This window comes from Pseudorca crassidens, chromosome 11, assembly GCF_039906515.1.
Source record: "Pseudorca crassidens isolate mPseCra1 chromosome 11, mPseCra1.hap1, whole genome shotgun sequence".
Taxonomy (NCBI): Eukaryota; Metazoa; Chordata; class Mammalia; order Artiodactyla; family Delphinidae; genus Pseudorca; species Pseudorca crassidens.
Window position 1 is genome coordinate 43591904 of NC_090306.1, and position 13228 is coordinate 43605131.

A 13228-nucleotide genomic window follows, 5' to 3' on the forward strand; every position below is an offset into this window, starting at 1 on the left:
GGAGCGGAGCAAGGGAGGAGACAGAGAGAATGGTTAAAGGCTGCAGGGCAGCAGGGCTGGCAGGAAGAGGGCACAGGCAAGAAATATTTAGGATTCAGTATCACTAGAACTCGCTGCCTTCGCTGGAAGGGGGCGGGAGGGTGAGGTCAAGGATGCCTCCCAGGTGCCGCCAACTGAGCTGGGACAACAGAAGGAGTGCTTTTGGGGTCACGGGGAGAGACGAGGATCTCGTTGTGAGACAGGTGGCATCTGGGGAGCCTGAGGACACCAGGGGACAACCACTGGGCAGGGAGCTAGGGCGGGGGGTGAGGTCAGGGCACCCAGATGTGGTGAACAGGTGAAGAGTGTACTGTTTTAACAGCTCGGCAGGTTCTTCTTAGGGAAGGAACACTTTTATTTGAGAAAATACCTTGGTATATTGCTGGGAGTTAAAGGGCAGAGCCTAGGGCGCGGGTAACCTTAGGGCCAGCATAGCCACAAAAATGGTAAGCTACGCTGCGTGGCACGAGAGGGATTGTTTTGGCCCCTGAGAAGGAGGAGGTCAGAGAAGTAAGGGGAAGGGCTGAGTTGGGGGAGGGGAGGCAGAAAGAGGCAGAAGTGGGTGAAGGGCCAGCGGAAACTGGTGTGTGGCTGGTGTGTGGCTGGCGGGCAGCAGAGGTGCCCATTGCCACAGGTGTCACTGATCAGCTGTGGAATAAACACACCCCCTCCATCTGCCCCCCTGCACCCACACAGGCCCGCGTCCTCAGTAAGGCTGACTCCGTTCACATCAGCTTTCAGTGAGTGGGGTTCTAGGTGGGAGTGGAGGACAGAGCTTCATTCACATCTGGGTTTATGGGGCTCAGAACAGCATGAGCCCACTTGGAGGCCGAGCCTGCAGGCAAGGGGGGCCGGGGGAACAGGTGCTGCAGAGCGTGCGCAGGGCCCCCCAAAGCAGGCCTTGGACCTGGGGATCTCAGTGAGCTTGCTCTAAGCTGACATCGGGGGTGGGAGCGCCCTGGAATCCCATGGCCCGCGCTACTCCGGCACCTGTGGCCCCCAAGGTTGGGCGTCTGCCCACAGCGGAGTTAGGCCTGTCCAGCTTGGAAAACTCCTGGGAGGTTCCAGCTCAGTGCCCGGGGAGGGCCCCCCTCCTCCGGCCGTCAGGTGAGCTTAGGGTGGAGCGGGCATGTGAGAGCCACCCGTCATGCCACCCCTACTCCCACCCACCCAGACGCACATAACCCTGTCAGCCCGCCCCCTGCCAGTCTGACCACACAGTCCTCAGGGCAGCAGCACTGTGGAAGAGCTGCAGGCTGGGGCCGGAGCAGCCCGGAGACAGGAGACCAGGGGAGGCAGAGGAGATCAGAGGGAAGAGAAACAGAGGCCCCGGGAGCAAAGGCACCAGGACCCGGATGCCATGGAGTCAGGCAGGCGCAGCTTGGCCAAGACGCTGGTGTGCCGGCTCTGCACAACCATCAGCAAGGCTGTGTTTGCCGAGTTCCTGGCCACGGGGCTGTACGTGTTCTTTGGCGTGGGCTCGGCTCTGAGATGGCCCTTGGCGCTTCCCTCTATGCTGCAGGTTGCCATCACCTTCAACCTGGCCACGGCCGTGATCGTGCAGATCACCTGGAAGGCTAGTGGGGCCCACGTCAACCCTGCTGTGACGCTGGCCTTCCTCGTGGGCTCCCAAATCTCCCTGCCCCGTGCTGTGGCCTACGTGGCTGCCCAGCTGGCAGGGGCCACGGCGGGGGCTGCTCTGCTTTACGGGGTCACGCCCGGGGACATCCGAGACACCTTTGGGGTCAACGTGGTAGGTGCGGGGAGGGGGAGGGGGCAGGTCCATACAGGTGGAAAGGGGGGAGGGCCAGGCTGGAGGAGAGGGGACAGGGAGGTAACAGAGCAACACCTGCTCTGGGCTGGGACCCGGGACCCAGGGGAGTGACTGTGGCCTTAGTGCAGGGAGAGCAGGAATGGGATTGTGGTGCAAGGCGCAGGGGGAGCAGGAAGAAGCCACACTAAGGGACAGGAGTCGGAAAAGGACCAGGCATTTAAGGGTGGGGGTAGGTGGGGAGAGGTGGAGCTGTGGGTAGCGGCAGGGGACCCTGCACGCACTTCACCTCCCTGGGTCCACCCCACGTCCCCCGCTCCTCTGTTGTCCCATGTTCCTCCCTCCCCAGCACCCTGAGGCCTGTCTCACTCCCCCAGATTCCTGTAATCATCTGTGTTCCACTTACTTCCCTGAGTCCCCACCTTCCACTCCTACCCAGGGCCCCTCCCAGGCAGCTTGCAGACACGCGTCGTGCATCTTAGCTTCCCCAGCCTTCCTGCTCCCACCAGTCCTGAGCCCCCGCCTCCCCTTGAACCCGTGGCCCCAACCAAGCCGTGTAGTGGGTGGGGTGCCACTCGCTTCTGCAGGGAGCAAGTGTCTGGGGCTCACCTGAACCCCACCACACAGCTCTCCTCAGCCCATTATCTCCTTAAGTCCTGGGACTGGCGGTGGTGAGGCCTCTCACCCCTTACAGTGAGGAAATGAGGCCCAAGGGGTCACCAGCCCTGGGCAGAGCCTGCTGGCTCCAGTGTAACCCCCTTGCACAGGTCCGGAGCAGCGTCTCCATGGGCCAGGCGGTGGCAGTGGAGCTCGTCCTGACCCTGCAGCTTGTGCTCTGCGTTTTTGCTTCCACCGACAGCAGACAGACTACTGGCTCCCCAGCTGCCACGATTGGAGCCTCTGTGGCAGTGGGCCACCTCATTGGGGTAAGGGGCAAAGGGGACACCGGGCCCATGTACCCACTGGTCCCTCCCTGGGGAGGCTGCAGGGGCCCTGAAGGCGAGGAGGTGTCCTTCCCTGAGCCCTCGAGTCTTGGGGCCAAGGCTGTGCCCCGCACTCCAGGCCCCGGATGGGGTGCTACAGAGGCCAAGCCCGGGGCTGGGGCTCTGAGCCATGGTGGAGGGCACTGACCCCTCCCAGGCCTGCCTTCAGCCTCCTCACACCCTGACCTGCACTCACTCCCCAGATCTACTTCACCGGCTGCTCCATGAACCCAGCCCGCTCCTTTGGTTCTGCTGTCATCGTCGGGAAGTTCGCAGTCCACTGGGTGAGACCCTCTGCTGGCAGCCAGGGGAAGGGAGAGGGCCCCAGTGGCAATAGGGACTTTCACCAGCAGGAGGACCACAGACACTTGGGGAGACAAGTCCCCCTGCCACAGACCATCTTGACCCCCAGTGGAGGTTTCCCGAAGCTCAGAAGACCGGAGCCAGCATCCTTTCTTTACAGCTTCAAAAAGTCCGGGGTACCCAGTGGACTGGCAAGAAATGAGCCAGGGCAGGAGCTGCAGCCTTGGCCCAGGCCTCAAGTCCTGGCTGTTTCCTTATTCACTCCTTCCAGCTGGACCACTTTCCAAACTTGGATAAAGAAAAAGACAAACAGAAATAGACACACACACACACACACACCAGCAGGGACAGGAAGAGCACTAGCCAGGGTTCTGGGCTGGAATGGGGAAGGCGAGAAGAGAGAGGCAGAGGGGTGGCGGGGAGCCTGGCCCAGCCCCGTGGGAGGCAAGGTCCCTTCACCTGCGGGGACTCAGAGTGGGAGGTCAGGACTTGTGCTTCTCAAATTTGCCACCTCGTGGATGGCTCCAGGGTTCCTGGGAGACCAAGTCAACACTGGGAAGCAGGTGGGGTCCCAAAACCACCCTATGGTCCTGACGGCTCACAAGCAGGGTACCCACTTCTGCCTCCTCAGATCTTCTGGGTGGGACCCCTGACGGGGGCTGTCCTGGCTTCGCTGATCTACAACTTTATCCTGTTCCCTGACACCAAGACCCTGGCCCAGCGACTTGCCATCCTCACAGGCACTGCGGAGGTGCAGGAGGTAGAAGGGGTGGAGCCCCAGAAGGAAGAATCTCAGTCCAGTTCAGAGGACACTGAAATGGAGAATGTGTGTCAGGTGGCATAGAACCTGGCCCCTGCCCTCACACTTCTGAAAAGAGCCCTAAAGTGGGCAGCATGCTTCGTGTAACCAGACTTCAGGTTTTCCTGGGGGGCGTGGGGCTTGCGAGGTGGGGTAGGGAGGCTTGGCCTCTTGTCCTAACAGGGTGGGCGGGGGATCCCTGGCATTACATTTCTAGATGGAATCGGGGAAGCAAATCTGCTCAGTTTCCTCCTCCTACCTCTCTTTTAATGGGACAGAGCAGAGCGAGGCAGGGGGAATTCATGATTGCTCTCCCTGTCTCTCATCTGTCTGGACCCCAGTGGGGGTCCTGGGCTTCCAGGTCCCCATGTCTTGGAGAAAAGGGAATTTGAGCCCAGACAGACACTCTGCTTAGAGACTGAGGGCTATGGGGACCTCTGGGAATCCCAACTTCTTACCCCACCCTTGGGGAGGAGGGACCAGACTTCCCAGAAGAATCAAACCCTAGGGCAGCCTCTGCACTCCTCAGAGGGATGTCTCTGCTCTTGGATGAGGACGGGGGCTGTGGCTCCCCCCTCAGATGGGGGGCTTCCTGAGGCCAGAGACTGCCCTCCCAATAGATCTTCATTCCTTTCTCCTCCAAACGCTCAGCAGAGAGCCCCTCCCTTGGGAAGAGCTGACACAGAGAGGAACCTTTTCTCCGGCCAGCAGAGGGGCATGATATAGGCAAGGGAGGTTCAGGCCGGACAGGCCTTTCTCCCCAGGTGCTCTCCTACCTTCCACTCCACAGCCCCATTCACAAGAGCAATCCTGAGAGGGGAAATGTCCTATCCCAGCACTTGGTCCCTGACCTGGGCCTGAAGAAGCCATCTCCAGCCTCATTCTCAGCTCTGCCAGGATCCCCAAAAAGCTGTTGAATACGTCCCAAGGATGGTAGGAACTCAGGAATGACGCAGGAAACCAAGATTTGCAATTCAGTGCCTCTGAAGTATTATCTGAGTCTCACCTTGTTCGTTAATATTTACAAGCTGTGGTAAATCTACTCTGCCTGTGATTTGGGGTCCTGTCTGGATCTCAGCTTCCTCAGCTGTAAAATCTCCCCCAGAGATTGATGTTAAAACAAACAAGAGGTTGGAAAATGTTTTTGGAGGTTAAAATGCTAGAAAAACAAACCTAATAAATGATGATTATTGTTGCTGTTACTGTAATTATTGGGCTTGAATACAATTGCTGTTGGTAATGGGAGGAAGGAGGCCAAGAAGGGAGAGGGAGATGACTGAGAGGGAGGGAAAACAGAGTAGGCTTTTCTTTTCATCTGCTTTACTTACCAAGGGTCCTGCCTTCTTCTCTCCTGGGCCTACTGACCTGGGAGCTTTGTGAGTGTGTGTGGGGGGTGACTGGGGGAACAGGAGTCAGGCTGGGGAGGGACCCTGGAATGAAGAGACAAGCCAATAAAAGTCAGTTCTTCTCATCTCTATCGTGCCTGTCATTATGGTACCCTGCGATAGAGCAGCCAAAATGCACAAAAAAGATAGGTCCTTTTCCACAATGTCTCCAAAGGGGCTGGAGATAGGGGAGGGGCTGCCAAAGTCTCCCAAGGACAGGGCCCAGCCTGTGACAGTGCAGTGGCTGAGTCCTAAATGCTCGTGGCCACAGCAGCTGTGTTCTGTAATATCGTCAGTGCAGAGTACTACTCACATCTCTCCAAGCTGGGCCCCACTCGTCCATCTTCAAGATCTCTCAGAGCCCAGGGCTTCCTGTGCCCTTTTATGAGCAGGGACAGCTGGGCACGCGTGCGCACACGTGTCTGTGTGTGTGTGATTGACTTGCTAAAGGTCACCCAGCTCGGTACCACAGCCCCCCAAGGTCTCCCCAGCTCCCAGCTTAGAATTTTCCAAAATAGAGCTCCAGGGGGGCTTATACAAACTGCAGCCAGAGGAAGGAAGGAAGCAGGAACTAGGAGGTTGAAGAGGGCAGGGGGGTGGAGCTCCCACAGTAGGCTCTTAAGCTCCTAGACAAATCATCTCCACATCCCCAGAGCCAAGCATGCAGTGGGTGCTCAATAAAAGTTTGATGAATGAATGAATGAGGCTGGGCGGCTGGGGAGGGGAGGTGGTAATTGATCAAGAGGAGAACTCAGGAGTCATAGCTCTAAATGAGCCAAGATGACAGAAGCTGAGAAGCCTATGCTCACAGGTCAGGGGAGCTGGGAAGAGGGTGCACAGCCACACTTGAGCCCCCGCCCCTACACCAGAGGAGACTGGGAAACCTCTGTCCCAGGGACTTCCGGGACAAGAGGGTAAGGGTGATTGCCTGAAGAGAAAGCTGGGGGCTATTTTCACAAATAGTTCTTTAAAGCTGTTTTCTGTCATAACAGACTAGAGCAAGAGGAGACAAGCTTCATGAGAGGTGAGGAATTAGGTTAGAATCTGAAGAGTATCCAAAGTTAGACACAGGAATGAGTAACCAAAGGTTAGCTTCTCCTTCTCTGGAGCCCTTTAATAGGACAGCCGGCCATCTGCTTGGATGTGGGAAGGGTTGGCCTTGGGGGGGCAGGGGCAGAGCTCAGCGGTGCCAGCCAGGGGCTTCGCTTCACAGGCACAACCCCTGAGCCTGGATGGGGGGCGGGAGCCTGGGGAGGGCAGAGACCCAACCAGGCAGACCCCTGGTGTGCACTCCCTTCCTCCCTTTTGTCAGGGGAAGTTTTTAATTAATGGTGTGTAATCTGATCTGGCCCTTCTCCCCGCTGAGCGCTGCCTTCAATCAGCAGAGCCATCTGCAATTGCAATTCATAATTCTCCCGAAAGGGAGGGGGGCCCGGGGCGGGCGCCTTGGTGATTAATACAATTAGCCTTTTATGTTGATGATTGTCTTAGCAGGAGCAGATGATGGGAGCACAGAGCCATGGCTGTCGCATCCCCATTGGCTGGCAGGAAGCCCCTCTCCGCTCCCCCCCCCCCCACTGCCTCCTCCGGGTGTAAAGAGGACAGGTCTAATCTGGGACCACGCTGCACAGTGGAGGCGGCTCCACAGAGGGGCCAGGCTCCGGGACACATTCGGGCTCCATGGACTGAGAGGAGAAGAGGAGCACGACGACGATCCGGAGACTTTCACTTTCCAGAGAAAATCACTTTGACCTGAAGGAATTCTGTGCACCAAGGTTTTTTTAAAAAAAGGCCATGTGAAGATAGAATAGGGGTTGAGAGGGTTGAAAGAGTTTAAATACAGGCTCAGGCACTTACAGCTGCATGAACTTAAGCAAGTCACTTCAGGATCCTGAGCCTCACTTTCCTCATCTGGAAAACAGGGTCTGTTCATAAGCGTCTGGAAGAACCTTACGGGGCGCATGTGTTCAGCACTGCGCCTGACACACAGCCCTCGATCAGTGGTGGTTTTCACCATCATGGTAGATTGCCATGCCCTCTGCCAATGAGCTCAGCTGTTTCTCCTGCAGTTTTGAACACGGCCAGGCTGTTACTAAAGAAGGGATCACTTCCTTCCCATACCCTAGGCTTAGCTTGAGTAAAGGAGAGAGAGAAAAGGAGGGACGGAGGGAGGGGAGAAGTCAGGGCTAATCAAGATGAAGCATCCGGCCAAGCGGTCACCACCTGGGCAGCTGGGGCAGGGGGTCTGCACAGACACATAATCACTTCTCAGCGGGGAGCAGCTTCACATATTTAGTAAAAGCTGCAGAGGGGAGGCACAGTAAGTGAAGGGGGTTTATGAAAGTGGGGAGCCCAAAGACTCTAATTAATAGGCTACAGTTAATGGGCAGAAAAGGGGAGGATGAAAATTTTTCAGAGCTCTAAGTCAGATAAAGGGGCAGTTTTTCTCAGAGCTGGGGGTGGAGGAGGCCAGAGACAGAGGCAGGGACCAATAACTCCCCCTGCGCCCCCGTGGGCAGATGAAACAAGGCCCAGCCAGGCCAGGGCCCAGCCCCGGGTCAGAGGAGAGACCAGGACAGCAGTCTAGGGCAGTGTCCGGTTATGGAGCACCAGCCTAGAAGTGCTTCCCCAGCCCCGATTATGCTTCCAGGCCTCTCGAGCCGCCCGGTTCACGCTGAGACCTCGCTTTCATGTCATCACCTCTGAGGCTCTCTGAAGCCTCCAGCTCCTCCCCACTCTGAGTTCCCACAGCACTCTGCACCCACCTCCGTCCTGGCACTGAACACATCACTTCATAGTTATTTGAACACCTCTCTCTACCCAAGCAGGAAGACTTTCTTAAGCAAAATTGTATTTTTAATCTCATCTCCAGGCAACAGGTTCCTTAACTTGGCCATCTGTCCCCTTTTTTGTTGGTGCCCTACCATGGCCTTCCAGTTTCTAGTGAGTAAAGACCTCTGGTGTTCTGGATTTGGTGAGCCAAAGGTTTGCACAGATTATCTAACACCTCTGTGTTAAAGAACCCTGAATGTTTCAGTACTATACCGTGATTTCAGAACTCCACCAGAAGGTGCTATTATTTTGGTCACAGCCTCACTGATTCATAATGGCTTCTTTTGCCACTTCCTCAATTCAGGGGTCACACGTGAGGGCTCTGGGGGTCATGATTGGGACAGATTTTGATCCTCTCCTACAAATTACTCGTCTGCTTCTTCATGCCAAGCATCCTGGGGTTGAGCCTTGCTTTTCCTACACCATAGCTTCCCTCAGACCTGGGGAAACTCCCCATTTTAATCTTTCTCTGATCACAGCTAAGTAGCAGCTTCCCTCACCTCCACATCTGGTCTAGCTAACAGCCTATCTCCCAAGAACAGCTAACATTTCCAACCCAAATCATGTTGATAATAAGATGCACCGCTATTGTACAAGCCACTAAGAAAGAAAAGCACTGCATTATATGCCACAGATTATAAGTCATCTCAATACTCAGGTATTAAATTGTATTTTTAAGTGCATTTTACAATCAAGGAAATGATCATTTCTCCTTCAAATCTTGGCTCTTTAAGTCAGATTTGGGAATGGAAGGCCCAAGGGGGGACCACGTTGGAGGGGCTCAAGTCTTCTTCCTTTAAAGGGGATGGACACCATGACCCTTGTATGCTCTCAACTCCTCTGCGCATCTGTTGCTATTCCAGCTTTTGAATACCCAGGCTGCCCCTCACAGCGACCATCTCCTCTCCTTCAGTGCCAGGGAGTCCACTGAAGAGAACCCCACTTTTCTCACAGAGGCAAAACAAAACACAAACCCTGCCAAAGCCGGGACTGCCATTTTTTATATCATCACCTAGCACTCCAACACCATTTATCCAACCACTTCCCACTCTAGCGGGTTACCTTCCCCTGAGCCTCCAGGCCAATGCCCCGAGATTAGTTATTTCCTCCTAATCAGGCTAAGACAGCACCGTTAAGCTGCCGACTGCAGGCAGTTCCCATTAAAGCAAAGCAGCTGGAAAGGGCTTAGCCCTTTAATGCCAGCAGCTCTATCTCCACAGTGCGGCTGCTCTGTGAGGGGGCTGGACTCTGTCCAGAAGCATCAGGCATTTAGCCCCAGTCGATGTATATTAACCTAGGAGGAGAGAGCAGCCAGCTCCCTGGGAGGAGGGGAGGTGGCTCAGTTAAGCACGTCCACCCACAGGCTTTGCTTTCCAATAAGGAGGAAAAATCCCAGCCCCTTGGTAGTGTTCACTCTACTAAAATCTGGACCAACGGTATCACCTCACAGGCAGAGCTTTCTCTGTAGCAAGAACGACTCCATCTTTAAAACTCACATAAGGACAGATCCACTTGTCAGTTCTGACAAGAATTTAGGCCACTAACCACACACTCATTCTCCTTTGAACCTATTTTTTCTCTGAGGTCTCAAGTGTTGTTTGGATCCCAGGTGTGTATACATGTGGACACAAACAGACGGGCTTCCTCTTCTCAGAGAGCACTGGGCCCTGGGGTTGATGAGGGAGAAAGCTGAACAGCCCTCAGAAAGCCCTGGCACAGAGCGGGCTGCTGAAGAGAGATCACTTGAAGACTTCTTACTCAAAGCCAGATGGTGAACATGAGACGGGGTGAGAGCTAATGCCACTCAGGGGGAAAGCCAATAAGCTAATCCGCTGACACGTCTCTAAAAGCAGGATGATGGCTTTCGCTCAGAGACTTGCCTGTTCTTGGCTCGAAGCTTCGGAGCACACAAAATGCTCACGGGTGGTCTGAAAACAGACTCCCACCAGGAGCAACCTTAAGCTCCTCCTCCACCAGCTCCTCCTCCACCTTGCACACAGAGCTCGGCCCCGGACCACCGAGCCCAGGTCCTCCATCCTAACAACAAGCCAACGTTAAGACATTCTCCTATCCCAATGCTTTTCCCAGCAGCCTGGGCCTTCCTGCTCTTTCTGGGTCATCTGTTGAGAGCACACAGGCACATCCACATACAGCCCTGCGTGGAATTATTTACATACCTAATAATGTATTAACAGGCCCCGCGAAGCTGATGAAGTCTGAAGTAGCAAGCAGCACAGCTGACCTCCAGAGCAGGAAGGAGCTTAATCTCCTGGTTCTAATCCCAACTAAACTATACTTTATGAGAATTTGAGCCAAATGACCTCTCTGAACTTTTCATCGATTGGGATCATATCAACTATCCCGCCCACCACACATGGGTGTGCCGAGGTCAAATAAGATGATAAACGGAAGCAACCAGTATACTGTACATCACCATATTATATCTTCTAGAGGCTTCTTTTTAATTCCATCTTCATTGATGACCAGAGAAGATATTAACTGGCAAGTGCTTTATGAGAAGTCTAAATATCCATTTACATGTGTCTAAGCCTAACACACAGATGGTGTCCAGCCATGTGAGATGCGAGAGTAATGCTGTATAAAAACAGTGCAACTAAATGAAGCCTGGCAAGTTACAGAGGGAGAAGGTATACAAGAGGAAAAAATTCCTGCTTCCAACTCTGTGTCCCTGAAAAGTGGCCTCCTTTCCCATCCCACACGACTGCAGAGGACAAGGCTCCCACACACTGCAAGGTTATTCTTGGTGACGTCAAGCTGTCTTCACCCTGACTTCGTGAACAGAAACCATCAACAAATAGACTCTGAAAACGAGAGTCTAATAAATTACACGAGTTAAGGACCTCTTGGCCTGGGACTTTCACTTATTTACAAAATATGCCAGCTACAGGGACAGATTTTTTTTAATTACTAAATTCTTAGGTTAAGTGGCCACTCTCCAAACCCAGTTTATACTAAAAGCACAATGACTAACATGCCCTGACTCTGCACGCTTAAAAGCTTTTCGCACCAGTGGCTGAAGCCTGAGTCACAACTGAGATTACCATCAAAGCACATTGATCGAGAACCTACTGTGTGAGCTGTGCCGACTTGAACACTGAAGTCTGTGCCTGCCACCCTTGCTTCTCAGATCTGGACGCCACAGCAGCTCCCTTCCCCGCTCCTGCTGAGAATCTAAGAAAAGGTGATGCATGATTAAGCAAACTGGTCAGTATTCCAGGCACAGCAGTTGGTCTCCCAAATGCTTTCCAATAGGAAACCATATACCATATGTATATGCACGTGTGTACGTCTGTCTACCTACCTGAAGCGTGAGGTGGGAAGAGAAGCCCTAGAAAACAAAAACAGCAAGCCTGGGATCTCTGCTCACTGCACTCACGCAGCACTCCTTGTCACTTTGTGCTGCCTGATAACTTAAGCACGAATTTAGGAACTCAAGACCCCTTTCAATGCCACAGCATCAGTTCACAGCCAAAAATGACTTTTTTCCCCACAGTAAATCAACTGAGCATCCTTATAGTCCTCTGATGGAAACGCATGATGCCTTCTCACCCTCTATTTCTGCAAGCAAAGAATTCACCTTCTTAAGAAAAAAAACGTTAAATACCAATAATAAACACAAATTGTTGCCGCTAAATCAAACCATGTAATGCTTGCCCAGTTAAATAAGCATCAAACTTAGGAGACTTACATAGATTGATGGAGGTGAATGGATTTAAAGATGTGAATATTCCAGCTATTAGCAAGTGGGGTAATAAAGCTAAAATGCATTAAAAACAGAGTAACAGGCAGCATCAGACATGGTTAGGAGCAGGAGGTGGGGTGACACCCACTCCAAAGCCCCTTCCATAGATCTCACATCAAGGGAGCACAATTTAATTAAGAAAGCCCTCGAAATTCAAGCTGTTCCACATGAAGTACTGTTAAAGAAGCTGAAGGTTGGTACATATTTCCCTCTGCCAATATCAGAATTATTTTCATGGCTAAGGTCTCGGCCTAGCCCAAAAACTGAGCAACTGGCTGCCAACACTTGACACACAGGACCATTTCCTTTTTCGTTAATGGGCCATCAGTTCCTGCATAGCATCATCTTGCCTTCACTGACATTATACAATCCATTTACTTCCTCTACATTAGTGACTTAAAATGCACCTTGGGGAGATACCACAGAACAGCAAATATGGAGCCAGGCCAACACTAGGCTTGCAGAGACATAGGAGATGGCATCTAGGACAAAGTTAAAAAAAACAACAAAACGTAACAGTCCTGTGTGTGTGTGTGTGTGTAAAAGGGGGTAAGGGTCTCGAGACGGGACCCATCTTCTGTCAATTTGCTGAGGCAGATGGGCCCTGCTGCGAGAGCTGCCACCTCCTGGGAGAAAAGCCAGTAGGTTGCCTCCTCTCTCTATTAAGCCTGCCACTGTTTACGTTCAATCTCAGATACATTCTGTTCACCAGCTTCAGAGTTCCAAGTGCAGGTGCCCTCAGTTAATCATCCCAGCTCACTCCAGAGTCACTTCCAGCAGTGAAGGATGTTCCAGGCAGTGAGCCAGACAGAATCGTTTGGGTTGTTGCTGTTGTTGTTGTTTTTCTGCACCATTCTGATCCCTAAAGACTTGTTTAAAAAGTTTGTTTTTTGTTTAAAGTCATTTCTTCAAACAAGAGGGTAAGGGCTTCCCTGGTGGCACAGTGGTTGAGAGTCCGCCTGCCGATGCAGGGGACACGGGTTCGTGCCCCGGTCCGGGAAGATCCCACATGCCGCGGAGCGGCTAGGCCCGTGAGCCATGGCTGCTGAGCCTGCGCGTCCGGAGCCTGTGCTCCGCAACGGGAGAGGCCACAACAGTGAGAAGCCCGCGTACCGCAAAAAAAACCCAAAAAACAAGAGGGTAAGAGTCAGGAAAAATCTAGGACTTCAATTTGGACAATGAAAGAGACTGAAACGAAGAAACAAACTCCTGGTGGTGGTGAAGTTGGGAGAAGGTGGTGATGGGGGAGGGGATAAATGAATGATAGACTCATGACACTTTGAGGAAAAATATTTCCTAAAAAAAAGGAATTTAAGGTTACCTTCCAGGACAAGAAAACCAACCTTACATTCA

General features: G+C 53.2%; 1 protein-coding gene across 1 annotated transcript; it reads left to right on the plus strand.

The window, feature by feature from the left end:
* Positions 1-1399: 1399 nt before the first annotated feature.
* AQP6 (aquaporin 6) lies at positions 1400-4029 on the plus strand. Its single transcript, XM_067698656.1, has 4 exons — positions 1400-1792; positions 2578-2736; positions 2997-3077; positions 3728-4029. The coding sequence occupies exons 1-4, from the start codon at positions 1400-1402 to the stop codon at positions 3938-3940; spliced, it is 846 nt and encodes a 281-aa protein (XP_067554757.1). The 3' UTR covers positions 3941-4029.
* Positions 4030-13228: the final 9199 nt, after the last annotated feature.